At 44.7% G+C, this 19,406-nt stretch overlaps 1 protein-coding gene across 1 annotated transcript in view; it reads right to left on the bottom strand.

The window, feature by feature from the left end:
* Nucleotides 1-17,066, bottom strand: part of IGFBP2 (insulin like growth factor binding protein 2) — a 157,049-nt gene extending 139,983 nt beyond the window's left edge. The window contains exon 1 of the mRNA XM_077449638.1: nt 15,928-17,066. Coding sequence (XP_077305764.1) covers nt 15,928-16,276 — 349 coding nt within the window. The 5' untranslated portion in view covers nt 16,277-17,066. The remainder of the gene's footprint in view (nt 1-15,927) is intronic.
* Nucleotides 17,067-19,406: the final 2,340 nt, after the last annotated feature.

The raw sequence follows: 19,406 nt of genomic DNA, 5'->3' as shown, positions 1-19,406 counted from the left end.
TAATACTTTGTAGAGCCACCTTTTGCTGCGATTACAGCTGCAAGTCGCTTGGGGTATGTCTCTATCAGTTTTGCACATTGAGAGACTGAAATTCTTGCCCATTCTTCCTTACAAAACAGCTCGAGCTCAGTGAGGTTGGATGGAGAGCGTTTGTGAACAGCAGTTTTCAGCTCTTTCCACAGATTCTCGATTGGATTCAGGTCTGGACTTTGACTTGGCCATTCTAACACCTGGATACGTTTATTTGTGAACCATTCCTTTGTAGATTTTGCTGTATGTTTGGGATCATTGTCTTGTTGGAAAATAAATCTCCGTCCCAGTTTCAGGTCTTTTGCAGACTCCAACAGGTTTTCATCCAGAATGGTCCTGTATTTGGCTGCATCCATCTTCCCCTCAATTTTAACCATCTTCCCTGTCCCTGCTGAAGAAAAGCAGGCCCAAACCATGATGCTGCCACCACCATGTTTGACAGTGGGGATGGTGTGTTGAGGGTGATGAGCTGTGTTGCTTTTACGCCAAACATATCGTTTTGCATTGTGGGCAAAAAGTTGGATTTTGGTTTCATCTGACCAGAGCACCTTCTTCCACATGTTTGGTGTGTCTCCCAGGAGGCTTGTGGCAAACTTTAGACGAGACTTTTTATGGATATCTTTGAGAAATGGCTTTGTTCTTGCCACTCTTCCATAAAGGCCAGATTTGTGCAGTGTACGACTGATTGTTGTCCTATGGACAGACTCTCCCACCTCAGCTGTAGTTCTCTGCAGTTCATCCAGAGTGATCATGGGCCTCTTGGCTGCATCTCTGATCAGTCTTCTCCTTGTCTGAGCTGAAAGTTTAGAGGGACAGCCAGGTCTTGGTAGATTTGCAGTGGTCTGATACTCCTTCCATTTCAAAATGACCGCTTGCACAGTGCTCCTTGGGATGTTTAAAGCTTGGGAAATCTTTTTGTATCCAAATCCGGCTTTAAACTTCTCCACAACAGTATTACGGACCTGCCTGGTGTGTTCCTTGGTCTTCATGATGCTCTCTGCGCTTTCAACAGAACCCTGAGACTATCACAGAGCAGGTGCATTTATACAGAGACTTGATTACACACAGGTGGATTCTATTTATCACCATCAGTCATTTAGGACAACATTGGATCATTCAGAGATCCTCGCTGAACTTCTGGAGTGAGTTTGCTGCACTGAAAGTAAAGGGGCCGAATAATTTTGCACGCACCACTTTTCAGTTTTTTATTTGCTAAAAAAGTTTAAATTATCCAATAGATTTCGTTCCACTTCACAATTGTGTCCCACTTGTTGGTGATTCTTCACAAAAAATTAAAATTTTATATCTTTATGTTTGAAGCCTGAAATGTGGCAAAAGGTTGAAAAGTTCAAGGGGGCCGAATACTTTCGCAAGGCACTGTAGGTGTGCACAGCCTATTGCATTAGGGTATGCACCCCAAAGCTCGAACACACACACATTTTATATATATATATATATATATATATATATATATATATATATATATATATATATATATATATATATATATATATATATATATATATAGTAACAGGGCAATGGACAGTAGGGCACAGATTGGTGTCAGTAGTTTTTTTTTTATTTACTTTATCCTTATTTTTTTTAAATATTTTGTTATTTCATTTATTTTATTATTACTTACCATTTTATTTTATTTTTCATTTTCTACAATATTTTTATTATTATATTTTTTACAGTTTTTAAGGAGCCCCATTGAGGTGCTTTGGTGAAATATTAGAGGTCTAAACAGACCCCTGCTGTCTCACTTTTGAGACAGAGAAAGGGACTGGGGGCAGAGATTCCTCAGTCCCTTTTTCTGCAGCCAAGCAGCAGGGGGAAATCTGTGCAAAACAGGGTGATTAGGGTGCGCCCAGGCACACCTGGCACACCCTGTGCGCATGCCTATGAGCTGCATACCTAGTGCTGGGCTTACTTATTAGACACAGAACTAATAGGATCTCAGGTTTCACACACAGCTGAATGATTCAGAGGCTTTACATACCTCGTTTGCCTTTCTTGTACAAACACCTAGGATCTTCGGTCTGCAGGAGCATTTACCCACTGTATACCTAGTGTTGGGCTTTCTTATAGCACACACAGACTTAAATAACAGGATCTCAGGTTACACACATAGCTGCGAGAGTTAGAGGCAGGACGCACCTCTCTATTGTTCCTCTACAGACAGAGCCCATCTGGAAACTTCAGTCTGCAAGAACAGGCAACAACTGCATACCTAGTGCTGGACTTTCTGATTAGACACAAACCTAAATAACAGGATCTCAGGATCTCAAACCTAAATAACAGGATCTCAGGATCTCAAACCTAAATAACAGGATCTCTTGCATATACAGTTGAAAGATTTGGAGGCCGGAAATACCTCTCCATTGTATTGTTCTTATTAGATACAGACCTAATTAATAGGAATATGATTTATAACTTAAAAAAAAAAAAGCAATAATTGTGCCAAAATGCTCAGTAAAATAAGCATTCAGCTGAACGCCAAAAAAAAGGCGTGGGAGCTTTTTTGGTGCACATAGGGCAGCCCAGTCCATGAATTAGCTGCCCTGTGCATGTCACATGAAAACGCACATTCACACGACGTGGAGGTGTGAATGGGGCCTCGGTGTACGCAGTCAGCATGGCTACAAGAAATAAAAAGTGATGTTGCTTTGGACAGTTTATATTATATATAAATGTATATATTGAAATCTAGAAAAGATACATAGAAAAGTAGCCTTATGTAAGAATCATTGCAGTCAATAAGGGGCTAATAAGGGCCGGTTCACACAGCGAGGCGCGGCGAGGCGTCTCCGACTTGCCTCGCCGCGACCTGCGGGGACCTCAGCGGCGACTTGCAGAGGACTTCTGTATAGAAGTCAATGCAAGTCGCCCCCGAAGTCGCCCAGAAGTAGTACAGGAACCTTTTTTCTGAGTCGGAGCGACTCGAGTCGCTCCTCTCAGAACGGTTCCATTGTGCAGAACGGGGGCGACTTGCGGGAGCGAGGCGAGGCGAGCCGTGTCGCCTCGCATCGCCTCGCTGTGTGAACCGGCCCTAAGTGTTCTATATGTTTGTTTTTTTTGCTGGAAAGATTGCTTTGAAGTCTTAACATAATTAAACAAAGCTCTTTTTTATGTATACGGAATACTGCATTTAATGACATATATGTGTGTGTGTGGTGTGTGTGTGTGTATTTATTTTTTATTTTTTTTATTCTTTGGTGTTGATGCCAATTTTTGCAGGTGTTCCTATAAACATATTTTTCCTCCAGCAATAATGAAACTATATACATATGTTAATACATGTATTTGGTTTTCACTGTTTTTATGTCTATGGCGTGGAGTTCCCCCTCAAGATTCATACCAAACACAGTGCCTGGTATTGGCGGGGATCCGACTCGGATCCCCGTTCATTGAAGTCGGACGCGTCTCTGGCTTCAAGTCGCAGGGCAAAGTCGGATCCAAAGTAGGACGAGTGTCGTGTCGCACCAGTGTGAACCCGGCCTCAACCAATAAAGAAATCGTTGTTGGAGTGCGGCCATCCGGATTGAATTCTCTTCTATTTGCTTTGGCCAAGAATTAACCACTTCCCATCTGGGCTAATGCTGACACTTCGCTCCTACATGTAAAAATACACTCTTTTTGTTTTCATACATACATATATATGTGTGTATATATATATATATATATATATATATATAATTTTTTTTTTTGCAGAGGCCCAATAGAATAAAATGGTGGGTGTTGCAATTTTTTATTTTACACGCTCTTTGTGCATCGTTTTTTCAAATGCATTTTTTGGGGGAAAAAACACTTTCATAAATAAAAAATAAAAAATAAATAAAGTTAGGCCATTTTTTTTTTTTTTAAATATAATGTGAAAGATGTTGTTACGGTGAGTGCTAAGATTTCACGCTGTGTCAGCCCATGGAATGGCGGCAAATTACGATGCTTAAAATTCTCCATTAGCGATGCTTTAAACGCCTTTACAGGTTATTAGTTTAGAGTTGCACAGGAGGTCTAGCGCTAGAATTATTGCTCTCGCTCTGATGTTGGTGACAATACCTCACATGTGTGGTGCGATCACTGTTTTAGGCGTGGGGGAGTAACATATGTGTTCGCATTTACGAGTGAGCACGGTGGGATGGGGGCACTTTAAAAAAGAATACATTTATTCTTATTTATTTTATAGAAAAATATTTTTACACTTTTTTTTTAATTAACTTTATTGCTATCACAAGGGATGAACAACCTTCCTTGTGACAACATGGGCCATGACAGGTCCTCTTTATGGAGAGATCTGAGGTCTATTAGACCCCAATTCTCTCCTCTGGCCTCCCATGCAGCCAGACACAGATCGGTCTGATTGGCTGCTTTACTGGCCTGCTTTACAAAGAGGCGGAACTTGAAGTGACAAACAACTCATTGCCTGTTAGAAATCATGGGGCCCCATGCAGCTTACCTGACCCCCCCCTCCAGCCAAAAGTGACCGAAGACATAAGTTTGTCGTTCCCTTTCTCTACAGTCTTAGCTGCACAGATGAAAGAATAGGAAATGCTCTGAGACTTCCTGCTCATTCACAAATTCTAGCATAATAAACAAAGTTTACTATGCTTCCGTGATGAATGGTCACAGAAGTGATTGGTACTGATTGCTCACTGTGTTCATTCAGGAAAGGAAGGGGCCAGTAAGCAACATACCCCTGTGCCTGCAGGGGAGTAGGGAAGCTGGCAGTGCGTGGTGGGGAGGATGGGGCACACAGAGGGGCCCGGACAGCAGTTGGAAGGGGCGCATGTGAAAGAACCAATCCCCCTGCAGTGCAGCCGGAGGGAGGGAGAGGAGAAGAAGCCGGCAGCACTGCAGATGGAGAGAAAAAGGAATCGGTGTCTGCAATAAGACAGAACAGCCGGACCCCCTGCTCAGCAGGTGCTTGGGCCCCCCTTTTGAAGTGATGGGGCCCAGGCCCAGTACAGGAGGGCTGGCTGTACTGTCTTATCAGCGGCCCTGCTCGTCTCTCCCCGGGTTACATAGAGAGAGGGGAACAAAGTCAGTGTCTCTCTCTCTGCACAGGGCAGCCACCAGCCGCATTGCTCCGAGGCTCCGCAATAGGACGGCAGAGCCCGGGAGAGGTGGCGGCAGCCATGGGTGGCGGGGTGGAACCCCCTTCCTCCACCCGCAGAAGTGATCGACTAATTAGCCACTCAGATCACTTCTGATTGAAAGGGAATCGCCGGCTGAAAAGATCAATGCTGGAATGATGGCTGTAGGAGCGGGCATCATCCCGGTATAACCCCTTCAACCCGAGGACGTCCTTTCAGGCGGCAACCGGTAAATACAAAAGCAAATTTAATAACATAAAAAGTACAAAATGTTGCAATAATTCTCATCCTGTTTCCGCAACATTGTTTCCATTCTAATGACTGAAAAAAATATATAAATAAACACGGGGAAGTGGCGATTATAAGAACATTATCATGCTGCCCCATCAGCATGGCTCCCTTAGGCAAAGGCCTACATCATAACCCAGCTGGAAGCACATGCTCTGCTATTAGTGCCGCAGTTAGAAGCCAAATAGAACGTGAAAAGCACATTATGAAACCGGCGGTGTGACCGATTTTATTCGCCTCTCGGCACAGCAGCGAGTTTAAATGCAGATTTCAGCATTTTTTTTTTTTTTTACGGCTTTTGCAACAATGAATGATGCGACACTGCGCAGCCAATCCCTGCGATTAGGAGGTCTTGGAATAGGACTGGTGGTGATGCTAAAAGAATGGCAGAACTTTGAAGCCTGTCTGCATTTAAAAGTGCCCATCCTGTCTGTGACCTTCAACTTTTTTTTATTTTTTTGGGGGGGAATCAAGGATCAAATATCCAACCGCAGCCACCAAAGAAAAAAAAAATGCAGAAGTCGTCATCTATCCATTGTGAAGCAAAACAAATGTTATTAGGCTGTTGTCTCTCCAGGTCAAATGTTATTCTTCATAGAGTGAACGGGATAAATACAGGTGTTATGGACACTAGATGGCGCTGACAATCACAGCAACAAAGTATTTATAGCCCATGATCATCAGCTCCACCTAGTGGCCGTAATGTCTTTTGTTTTTGGTTCATTCTGTACGAATAACATTCAAATTAAATTAAGGGCAATAAAGCGCTATCAAAAATCATCTAATGAATGATAATATCATAAATGAGGCCGGGCAAAGCAGCAATTTAAATGTGAGATACACACAACATAACACATAAACCAAAAAAAGGCGCTAAAAAAAATTATTAATGGAGTGATGAAAGGTCTATATGAGATGTGCAAAAACAAGTCCATGTGGTGACGTGATTTCCATATAATTCTTTGACTGTGGATAACTTCACCACGAAAGGTTGTGACAATAGAGAAAAAGGAACCTTCACCTCATAGGATGGCCGCTTACCAGCTCATGAGACCTCCTGGTGTCAAGGAAGGTCCAAGACACTTGTGGCTCTAAACCCAGTCAGGGCCTTTGATCATCCAGGGAGATCCCGCTGCCTCTGCCGCCCACAGAGAATCAATCACAGAGGGGTTCCAGCACGTCGCTCCTACCTACGCGTTCCGTCACAGGCGACGCCGCTCCTCCCTACGTGTTTCGTCACAGGTGACATCGCTCCTCCCTACGTGTTTCATCACAGGTGACATCGCTCCTCCCTACACGTTTCGTCACAGATGACGTTGTCCTTGTCCCCCAGGATGACGTAATCTGTGACAAAACACGTAGGGAGTGGCGACGTGCTGACGTCACCGTGTTTACGCCCGTCCCGGACTACGGGCTGCATTGCGAGCTGACCGTCTTGTTTGTTCGATTTTAATATCCTATTGATGTAAGTGCAGCATCTATTTTTTTTTTTTATACAATAAACCCTAAGTATTTGCACTAGAGCTGCACAATTGGTCGTCAAGAATTTTTATCGCGATTGTGACTAAAGTGTTTCACGATTCTTTCTATGCAAATAATTCTCTCTGCTCTTTTGAAGCTCTCAAAAGAAAGGAAGAGAAAAACTGGGCAGTCTGCCAAGAATCACAACATTCTTTATCAGTTGAACTTAAAGGGGCGTTCCGGCCAATACATTTTTTTTTCTAAAAGTCAGCAGCTACAAACACTGTAGCTGCTGACTTTTAACAAGGACACTTACCTGTCCAGTGATACCGCAATGTCGGCTGCCCCGAGGCCAATCCGTCCATCGGATCAGCTGCCGGGCCTCCATCTTAACAAAGGGAAACAGGCAGTGGAGCCTTGGGGCTTCACTGCCCGTTTCCTACTACGCATGCGTGTGTTTTGCGGCGCTTTGTGAATGGCCCCATTGTTTTCTGGGACACACACATGTCCCAGAAGGCAACGGGGGCGCTCACCGAAGAGGAGGAAGTGCAGCGGAATAGGAAGAGGCAGATTAGGAAGACTGCCTAGCAACAGCGGTTTCAGGTAAGTGAAAAAATGTATTTTTTGTATTTATTTTTTAAGATTTTTAATGCATTTTATTTTTTTGGGTGGCCCTTCACTTTAAGTATAAACATTGTAACAATTTGTCAATGGAATAGAATTCGTGTGTAAGTGAAAAAAGTTTAACCACTTAAACACTAAACCATTTTCTGACATTTGTTGATTTCAAGTTAAAATCTTTTTTTTTGGGCTAGAAAATTACTTAGAACCCCCAAACATTATATATATATATATATATATATATATATATATATATATATATATATTTAGTAGACACCCTAGAGAATAAAATGGTGGTTGTTGCAATTTTTTAGTATGTGCGCAGCGGTCTTTAACCACTTCCCGACCAGCGCACGACGATGTACGTCGACAGAATGGCACGGGCAGGCATATTGGCGTACAGGTACGTCCAATATTCAATGCCACCCTGCCATCGGGACCCCTGTGAGTCCGGTCGCGGGACCCGCGGACTCGATCGCCGCGGGCATCCCCGCGATCGTCTCACGGAGCGGTCGAATGGAGGAAATGCTGTGTAAACAAAATTTCTCCATTCTGCCTAGCAACTAGTGACGCTGATCTCTGCTCCATGTGATTGGAGCAGAGATCAGTGTTCACTAAATGAAAGCCCAACCCCCCCACAGTTAGTAACACACCCCTAGGAACACTTAACCCCTACACTGCCACCCACTGGTTAACCCCTTCACTGCCAGTGTCCTTTACACAGGAATCACTGCATTTATATAGCAGTGATTACTGTATAAATGACAATGGTCCCAAAAATGTGTCAAAAATGTCCGATGGGTCCCCCACAATGTCGCAGTCACTATAAAAATCGCTGATCGCCGCCATTACTAGTAAAAAAAAAATAATAAAAAATTATTAATAAAAATGCTATAAAACTATCCCTATTGTGTAAACGCTATAACTTTTGCGCAAACCAATCAATAATCGCTTATTGCGATTTTTTTTACCAAAAATATGTAGAAGAATACGTATCGGCCTAAACTGAGGGAAAAAAATGTTTTTTTTATATATTTTTGGGGGATATTTATTATAACAAAAAGTAAAAAATAATGCGTTTTTTTCAAAATTGTCGCTCTATTTTTGGTTATAGCGCAAAAAATAAAAACCGCAGGGGTGATCAAATACCACCAAAAGAAAGCTCTATTTGTGGGAAAAAAAGGACGTCAATTTTGTTTAGGAGCCACGTCGCACGATCGTGCAATTGTCAGTTAAAGCGACGCAGTGGCGAATCGCAAAAAGTGGTCTGGTCTTTGACCAGCAAAATGGTCTGGTCTGCAAGTGGTTAAAATACTTTTTTTTTTTTAAGTTGCTTTGATGAATTAAAAAAAAAAAAACTAACCCGTAAAGGCAGCCAATCATGATCTTTTTATTCTAAGCTGGAGTTTTTTGGGGGGGTTTAGGCCCCTTTCACACATGCTGATGGTATGTCCGTATTTCATCCATCCGTTTGCGGATGAAATACGGACATACATTCATCCCTATGGGATAGCGGGTGTCTGCGGATGAGCATCCGCAGACACCCGATTTCGTCCGCCTCCGCAACAGTCCGATTCTGCAGACGGAGGAAAATCCTATTTTTCTATCCGTCTGCAGAGCGGATCGGACGAACACGGACACACGGTCCGTGCTCGTCCGATCCCCATAGAGGAGAGCGGAGAGCTGACAGGGCGGTCCCCGCACAGTGTGCGGAGACCGCCCTGTCCGCAGCCAGCTCAGCGGGGACAACGGAGCGATCCCCACTGAGCGAGCGGATCTTAACGGGGCGGATCATTACTGATCTGCCCCGTGTGAAAGAGGCCTTAGGAATAACATTCGACCTGGAAAGAAAATAGCCTAAGAACAAATGTGCCGTTTCACAGGTTTATATGTTTCAGATACCTACAATCATTGTTATCCATGCTCAAGAACGTGACCTAAACTGTTCTGTTGAAAGGGGAAAAATCTGTGTTGTAGGCAGGGCTGGAACAAGGGGTGGGCACAAGGGCGACAGCTGCCCTTGGCGCAGCATGTATTGTAGGGATGGGGGCGCTGCAAGTTCCTTCTACTATAAGGCTGACAGGAGTAGTGACAATGGCATCACTACTTCTGTCAGCCCAGCACTGGTAGCAGCAAGGAGATAAGGAGAGAGGCGGGAGGAGGTGCGAGCTGTGCTCTCTCTCCCCTCCTCCTCATAAGCTTGCACATAATGATGGAGGGTGGGGGGGGGCAAGTTGCCATCTTTGCCCTGGGCACGGGATGATCTTGTCCTGGCTCTGGTTGTAGGGAAGAATGAAACATGGCCAAGTAAGCAGCAGAGGAAAACTGGCACCTAGGCATTTTTAGGGCACGAGTTTTGGTCTCTGAAATGCGATCTGCATTCAGATCCCTCTTCAGTGGGCACTGGACTGGTGGTGAGGAAGCCTTATATCAACTCCTCACTGCTGGATTGAACCCATTTACAGGTGCTGCCATTAAAGTGGTTGCAAACCCTTCCATATACCCAGTGAAGTGACCGGCCTCAGGTGTTACAAATCAGACACGTGCAGAAGGAAAAAGCTTGTTTTGTTTTGATTCGATTTGTTATTTACATAAATTTATTTAGTTAAATTTGTTTAATTTGTTTAGTTTGTTTTCGGAATTAGTTTTGTTTATTTGTATTCGAATTGATTCAAATTTTCCGAACTCCAATCGTTTTGAATTTTTCAAATTCAAATGGATTCAAATTCCATTCAAACGGCATTCAAAATTAGAATTTTGGATGATGGTTACATTCTATTTCATTCTATTTTGTTTTTTCTATTATATTCTATTTTTTCTATTCTATTTTAATTAGGTTTTATTCTATTCAAAATTCGAATTTCAGAGGATGGTTAATTTTTTTTCTATTCTATTGTGTTTTTTCTATTCTAATCTATTCTTTTCTATTCTATTAAAATTCAAATTGATTCGATTTGAATTTTGGGAAAGTGTTATATTCTTTCAATTCTATTGTTTTTTCAATTCTATTCTTTTCTATTCAATTCTTTTTTTTTTTATATATTCTGTTATTTTCTATTCTGTTGTTTGCTTATGTATTCAAATGTATTCTATTTGAAATTCGAATATCAGAAGATGGTTATATTCTTTCTATTTTATTTGAGTCTTTTATTCTATTCCTCTATTTTCTATTCTATTTTATTCTCTTTGGAAACTGGAAAATAAAATCAAAAATTATTCGAAATTGATTCGAAAGCTATTCAAAATCAAATTTCATCCAAATTTTTGTTTTCATTATTTCAGATTAGTTTAAATCCGTTACTATTGAAATTCGGAAATTCGGATACAACAGAATTTCCTGAAAAACGAAAATTTGTCTGAATTTAAATTCGGAACGAAACGAACCGCACATGTCTAAAACAAATCCTCCTACATAGGTTGTACTTCTATATCTGCAGCCCTCTCTTCTCTACATCAGTTCACAGTCCAGAATTTATAAAGCCTGTCTGAACTGTCAGAAAACAAAAGGAGTGGAGAGTTGAAATGACACTCTGCAGAGCTCAGTGAGGAGAGCTCTGAGATCTGATTGGAGGGAAGGGACACACCCCACCCCCTCCACACATCACACAGGAACAGAGTTGTGGCTGTCAATTACAGGCTGTGTGCCAGAGGTCCCTCCCCTGTCACCATATTTCTCTTGGTGTCAGGAAAATTTGGCAGAAGTGACTTATGTTGATAGCAGAGGAAGGAGGCAGCAGAGAAATGACAGTGCTCTGGACTGAGACAAGTACACACTATAGAGGGATATACTTTGTTCATATTTCATGTCTGAGGTTTACAACCACTTTAGGTCCGGTTCACACCGCTGTGGGTGAGAGATCCGGATGTGATTCGCACCGCACTGCAGTGCAAATCACATTCGATCTCCGTACCGATGCGAGTTCAGCCATACAGATAGTATGGCTGAATTCGCATCGCTCCCGCCGCAAACTCGCATGGGACCCTTTTTTTGGTCCGCAGCAGAATCGGATCGCATGAGTGTTCACACCATGCGATCCGATTCCTGTGCGAGTGTGCAGATCGCACTGCGATATGCGGACGGATCTGGGGGTGTCATTAACATTTCATTGACACTCCCAGCAGTCCGCATAGGGCAGTGTGAACTGCCGGCGGGAGGCATGCGATGCGGGAAAACGCCACGGATTTGCGGCGTTCCCGCATCGCTATGGTGTGAACCCAGCCTTAAACTGATCAGAAGGGAAGTTCTCGTTGTTCGATTGTTTTGTTTGTATAATAATGGAAGTGTGCGTGGCCACGAGGGCACTTTAACACTGAAAAAAAAAATGCATTAAAAACACATATGCATTTCCGGTTCGTTTTCTAGGTGCCCAACTCCCAGCATGCACCTGTGACACATGGACATCTGACTCAAAAATGCACCAAAAATGCAAACGCAGTGCATTTTTGACATTTATTTCAATGGGCAGCTGCGTTTTTTGGTGCAGTTTTGAAAAGCACAACAAAGATGCAGCATGCAGGACTTTTCAAAGCACAGCGCAGTGGTGTGAAGAGTCCCATAGGATTTAAAGGGAAATCTTTTTGTTGCGTTTTTTCCTGCATTTCTAGCAAAAATGTATTTTTTGTAAAAGCAACACAAGTTCTCATTCACACCTGTGAAACTTTACACGTGATCACCGACAAGAGGATTACCATTATTTTCTATGGGACTTGTTCCCACCTCTGCGTTCCTCTACTGGTACTTTCTTTTTTATATGGCAATGTGTGTTTTTGGCCCCATAGACTTCAATGAGAGCACATAAAAAATGCAGGCGCACAACTGTGACGCTAGCCGCAAGCAAGGGCAAGGATCTTTACGTGCAGCCAGGCGACTCATTTTTACATCGCATCGAACGATCGGTCCAAAAAAGGATCCTTCTTCTCAGGGCTTTTTGCTCTCACAGAAAAGATGCAGGTACCCCCACCTTCCGAGCCACCCCTTGTGTCCACCCCCTACCCACCTCTTATCACAGCCCTTGGTTCCACCCCCTACCCACCTCTTAGCACACCCCTTGGTTCCACCCCTACCCACCTCTTAGCACACCCCTTGGTTCCACCCCCTACCCACCTCTTAGCACACCCCTTGGTTCCACCCCCTACCCACCGCTTAGCAGAGCCCTTGGTTCCACCGCCTACCTACCCCTCTTAGCACACCCCTTGGTTCCACCCCTACCCACCTCTTAGCAGAGCCCTTGGTTCCACCGCCTACCCACCGCTTAGCAGAGCCCTTGGTTCCACCCCCTAACCACCTCTTAGCACACCCCTTGGTTCCACCCCCTACCCACCTCTTAGCAGAGCCCTTGGTTCCACCCCCTACCCACCGCTTAGCAGAGCCCTTGGTTCCACCCCCTACCCACCTCTTAGCACACCCCTTATTTCCCGCCCTACCCACCTCTTAGCACACCCCTTAGTTCCACCCCCTACCCACTTCTTAGCACACCACATGATTCCACCCCCTACCCACCTATTAGCACCACCCCTTATTTCCATCCCTACCCACCTCTTAGCACACTCCTTGGTTCCACCCCCTACCCACCTCTTAGCACACCCCATGGTTCCACCCCCTACCCACCTCTTAGCACCACTCCTTATTTCCACCCCTACCCACCTCTTAGCACACCCCATGGTTCCACCCCTACCCACCTCTTAGCACACCCCATGGTTCCACCCCCTACACACCTCTTAGCACCACTCCTTATTTCCACCCCTACCCACCTCTTAGCACACCCCATGGTTCCACCCCCACCCACCTCTTAGCACCACCCCTTATTTCCACCCTCTAGCAACACCCCTTATTTCCACTCCCTACCCACCTCTTAGCACTTAGCACAGCCCTTGGTTCCACCCCCTACCCACCTCTTAGCACCACCCCTTATTTCCACCCCTACCCACCTCTTAGCACACCCCTTGGTTCCACCCCCTACCCACCTTTTAGCGCCATCCCTTATTTCCAACCCTACCCACCTGTTAGCACATCCCTTGGTTCCACCCCCTACCCACCGCTTAGCGCCACCCCTTATTTCCACCCCTACCCACCTCTTAGCACAGCCCTTGGTTCCACCCCCTACCCACCTCTTAGCGCCACCCCTTATTTCCACCCCTACCCACCTCTTAGCACACCCCTTGGTTCCACCCCCTACCCACCTTTTAGCGCCATCCCTTATTTCCACCCCTACCCACCTCTTAGCACAGCCCTTGGTTCCACCCCCTACCCACCTCTTAGCACCACCCCTTATTTCCACCCCCTAGCAACACCCCTTATTTCCACCCCCTACCCACCTCTTAGCACAACCCCTTGGTTCCACCCCCTACCCTCCTCTTAGCACCACCCCTTATTTCCACCCCTATCCGCCTCTTAGCACCACCCCTTATTTCCACCCCTATCCGCCTCTTAGCACCACCAGTTATTTCCACCCCCTACCCACCTTTCAGTATTGCCCCTTTCAAAAAATAAAAAACAAAGTATATTTTTTGTGGGGCAAAGTAATTTGTATGGAATTTGTTCATGGGAACAAGAAAAGCAGTAAAATAGATTCCCAGCAGCCAGCAACAGCAGATCCCCCCCCCCCCCCAGCAACAATAGATTCCTTCTTCAACAACAGACCCCTGCAGCAATATACCCCCCAGCAACATTAGATCCACCCCAGCAACATAAGACCCCACAGCAATATACCCTCCAGCAACACAAGATTCCCACACCAACAGTGGACCCCCCGCAAAAATATACCCCCCCAAGCAACATTAGATCCACCCCAGCAACAATAGATCTCCCAGCAGCCAGCAACAATAGACCCCTCCCCATAGGCGTGGACAGGGGGTGTGCCAGGTGTGCATGAGCACACCTTAGTCACTACATGCAGTGCCGCTTCCTCCGTTGGCCCCCCGTCCCACAGTGCTGCTGGCTTCCCTCCCCTCCTCTCAGCTACTGCGGGGGATGTTTTAGGATGGAGAGTGGGGGAAGAGGCTGATAAATTTGTCAGTTACCTGTGCCTTCTTTTTCTAAATGAACACACTCACTCACTGTGTTCATTCGTAACTGAAGCATAGTAGCACCATCAATAAACCCTCCCGCACTCCTTGCCATTAAATACATTTAGTGCTGGAGGTGTCGGAACGGCGTTCCCCCACGTTCCCGCTGAAAATAAGCCCTGCCTTTTCTGATGCTTTTGTTTTTTCATTCAAATCTACAGATTGTTTATAAAAAGTTTTTTTTTTTTTTTTGCACCTATGAGCATTTCATGAAACAACGACAGGATTATCACAAGGATTCCCAAATCTGTTGCTGTGATCGCATTGTGTATGCTCACCTTCAGATCTGATCTTTCTACATTCCCATCAGGGTGGACGGGGGCATTTCTAGAGTCCTAATAGAGAAGGGGCCCCGCTGGGCACCAGATTAAAATGTTGGGGGGTTTGGGCTATTAAAGTAATAGAGGGGAAATATATTTTTTTGGGGGGGGGGGGTTGTGCTACTAGGGATGATTAGGGGGGATTTGTGCTAGGAGGGGAAATTTGAGATGTAAAGGTATTGTGCTAGGAGGGGAAATAAATAAATACATAAATAAAAAAATAAAAAAAATAATATATATATATATATATATATATATATATATATATATATATATATATATAAAAATATATATAATACATATATGTATATTATTTTGAGAGGGGAAATTTGTGCTGGGACAGAGGATTTGAGCTATGTGCTTAGGGGGTGAGCATGCAGATTTGTGCTCAATTTTTTTATTTATTTATTTTGGGGGGGGGGATTTTTTCTGACACATAATGCTCATATATCTTGGGGGGGGGGGGGCAATTGGGTTTGTTCTTCCTAAACTCTAGTCGACCTTGTTCAGGCACCTATTAGGTTCCAAAGTCTAGCAATGCCCCTGAGGGCGGCGATACACACTACAATCTGATTATACAATTCCCGGAGGGTCCAATTTAAATTGACCAAAACAATGTAATATGGGGACAGACCTTTACAATCCAACCAATTTCTGTCCAATCAAATAGCATAGCTGTTGGTAGGTCTAAAGAAGATTGTACAATAAGTCTGCATATTGTATGGCCAGCTTAACATATCCAATAATATATCATTGTAAAGTTAGAGAGATATGGGAACCCTTCACCCTTACAGCTCCTGATAAGTATGGCAAGCAAAGCTGAGACTTGTAGTTCCTCAGCAACTGGACGGTGGCAATTGGTAGTAAGCCCTAAGGAGCAGAGTTCACCTAACCCTCCTGTATTGAATTGTGTTGTAATTGTACTGTCTGCCTTTATATTGTAAAGTGCTGTGCAAACTGTTGGTGCTATATAAATCTTGAATAATAATAATAATAACAACAATAATAATAATAATAACAATAAAAAGGTGAATTAACATTCCTACCTGGCCAGCGCTCCTGGCTGCTGCCATACTCTGCATCTCTCCTCTTGGCACAGGTGCCCTGCCCCTGGACCAGCGCCTGCAGGGGGAGATCGGAGCCCGGGTTGGGGTAACAGCGCAGTCCAGAGGAGCAGCGGGCGGTATAGACCCCGCACGACTCGCCATCCAGCCGGGCGCACACCGAGCAGCAGCCGCAGCCCGGGGCTCTCACCAGTTCCATGCAGGGTGGACGGGAAGACGGGCAGGTGGCCAGGCGCTCCGGGGTGCACTGTGGGCAGCGGAAAAGGACCTCGCTGTTGATTGGGGCACACAGGGTGGCCAGAAAGAGCAACAGATGGCCAGAGAACTGCATTTTTTTAGGCGGGGGGGGGGGGGGGGTTGGCACGGATGAGATGGCAACTTCTTCCGCTCTTGGTCAAGGGATCTGGTGTACCCCCTTTTTTGTTAGCCCTGCCAAAGGTTTCTTCTACCCTCTGCTCAAGTGATCTATTATTGCTCCTTTCTGAAGGATCTACTGTCCTTCACCAAAAGTTCTACTGTCCCTCACCAAAAAGGTCTACTGTCCGTCAGCAAAAATATCTACTGTCCCTCACCAAAAATGATCTACTGTCCCTCACTAAAAAGGTCTACTGTAGCTCACCGAAAGGTCTACTGTCCCTCACCGAAAGGTCTACTGTCCCTCACCGAAAGGTCTACTGTCCCTCACCGAAAGGTCTACTGTCCCTCACCAAAAGGTCTACTGTCCTTTTCTGGAAGATCTACTGTCCCTCACCAAAAGATCTACTGTCCTTCTCTGGAAGATCTACTGTTCCTCACCAAAATGTCTATTGTCCTTCTCTAGAAGATCTACTGTTCCTCACAAAAACATCTCCTGTCCCTCTATGACGTATCCACTGTCCCTCACCAAAAAGATCTACTGCCCCTCTTCAAAGAATCTACTACTCTTTTCTTTCTACTGCCCCTGTCTATCTATACCTGTCTCTGGAGAGCTACCTCCCCCTGTCCCTTCCTGGGATCTGATTTCTTTAGCTCCCCGGTCTTGGGATCTGCTGTGGTCTCTTCCCAGGGATGGATTGCCCCTGTCTGAGCTCTTGCAGTCTTCTGCACTTTCTCTCACTTCTCTGTCTGCACCTTTCCTAGATCTGGTTTTATTCCTGCCCTTCCCTGCTCTCTCCTCCTTCATTCCGCCCTCTCCCGTCTCTTCTCCGCAGTCTGCCTCTATATATGTGTCTGCCCCTCGCCTCCATCCCATCTATACATACAGGCACATGTGCTGGACCTGCTTCCAGCCTTCCCACTAAAGTAACAATAATATACAGTCAGTCTGTCTGCTCTCCTATTAATATATGTTGTGCCTCTCCCATTGCATCCTCTGTCTGCTTCCCTATAATCATTTATATACATGATGATATCTGTCTTTGTTCTCCAATTAGTTGCTGGATCAGAGTCTGTATTCTAAGGCTGAGTCTCTATGATTGGTGGGATTGTCTACATCACAGTCTGTCTGTTTTGCAATAATATTATTTATTATAAAACAAACATCTGCAAATATTTGTGTCTTTTATTATGTCCCGTTTGTGTAATGCCCCGTACACACGGTCGGAAATTCAGACGGAAAAGTCCGATCGGATTATGTTGTCGGAAAATCCAATCGTGTGTGGGCGCTATCGGACTTTTTCCTGTCGGAAATCCCGACGGAAAGAGTTTGAGAGCTGGATCTAAAATTTTCAGACAGCAAAATCCGATCTGACTTTTTCCGATCGTTTGTAGAGAATTCCAATGGACAAAGTGCCACGCATGCTCAGATTAAATGACGAGACCAAAGCTATTGGCTACTAGCCTCTACGTAGTCCCGTCGTACGTAACGAATGTCACCTCGTTCCGAGCGATCGGATTTTCCGACAACTTTGTCTGACCGTGTGTATGCAACAAGTTTCGGCCAAAATCCGTTGGAAATAATCAGACGGATTTTGTGGTCGGAATGTCCGGCCGTGTGTACGGGGCATTAGGCTCTATTCACACTCTGCGATTTTGGAACGGTGGGCAAAAGCATGACGATCCTGCCTGTGATCCCCAAAATCGCTGCAGAGCCCGCTACACACTTTTTGGGTGCCATTATTCTTTATTGGCACCTTAAAAGTGATTCTGCCTGTGATCGCTTGTCCTCCAAACAAAGGAGCACAAGCAACATTCGGCTCTGTTCACACTTTGCGATTTGGAATCACGGACAGCATCACAAATTCCAAATCACGGGGTGATCTTCGCACAGCATGCATCGCACATTTGGGCAGTGGGGGCTGGTGTTCAATATTTTTTTTTTGGGGGGGGGGGCATAGCTCCCAACTGTCCCTGATTTTTAGGGACTGTCCCTGATTTGGAGCAATGTCCCTCTGTCCCTCTTCCCCCCCTCATCTGTCCCTCATTTTGGTCTGATCTGTATAGTTTTGTATATAAAATGCACTTTTTAGCTTTGAAAAAGTGTTTTCCAGTGCTAAACCTTTCATCTGATTTCTAAATTGCTGCATTTGTAAATGTCAAAAGCCAATATAAAAGGAAATAGTAGTGCTAAAAAAAAATAAAAAAAGACAAAACAAAAACGAAACTAATCTTTTTTTTTTGTATGTTTCTCCTTTAAGGGGGCGTGGCAGGGGTGTGTCCTATGCCTACATACTATTGCTAATATGTGTCCCTCGTTCTCATCTCAAAAAGTTGGGAGGTATGGGGGAGAGGGGCAAACAAACCTGCCCCCCCCACTCCCACCAACGCCATGGGTGGGCGACGATCAGTGCCCCCCGCGCGCTTGAGACAGACTGCGCCGTACCTACCAACTTTGTGAGATGGGAACGAGGAACACCTATTAGCAAAAGTATGGATGCATAGGACACACCCCCCTGCCACGCCCCCTTAAAGGAGAATTATACAAAAAAATGATTAGGTAAACCCACAAGCAGTGTTAATTTCGTTGACTAAAATGACTAAAACATTTTAGTCGACTAAATAAATACTATTTTAGTCGACTAAAACTAAAACAACTGAGATGACTAAAATACGACTAAAACTAAAATGGCATTTTAGTCAAAAGACTAATGCCCTGTACACACGATTGGACATTCCGACAACAAAATCCATCTGATTTTTTCTGACGGATGTTAGCTCAAACTTGTCTCGCATACACACGGTTGCACAAAGTTGTCAGAAAATCCGATCGTTCAGTACGCGGTGACGTACAACACGTACGATGGGACTATAAAGAGGCCAGGTAGCCAATAGCTTTCGTCTCGTAATTCATCCTGAGCATGTGTGGCAGTTTTTGCGTCGGAATTGTCTACAAACGATCGGAGTTAAAACGATCGGATTCCAGGTGTCTCCAGCACCCCCACCCGTGGCCACATGCGGTGCTGCATACACTAACAAACAACAGTGACACTGGAACGAATCATCTGAATTTCCATTGATTCCTATGGCGAAGCTGGCTTTGATAT

This window comes from Lithobates pipiens, unplaced genomic scaffold (genome assembly GCF_037356315.1).
Source record: "Lithobates pipiens isolate NorthernLeopardFrog02 unplaced genomic scaffold, aLitPip1_a1.2 Scaffold_22, whole genome shotgun sequence".
Lineage (NCBI taxonomy): Eukaryota > Metazoa > Chordata > Amphibia > Anura > Ranidae > Lithobates > Lithobates pipiens.
This window is presented reverse-complemented; position numbering and strand designations above follow the sequence as displayed.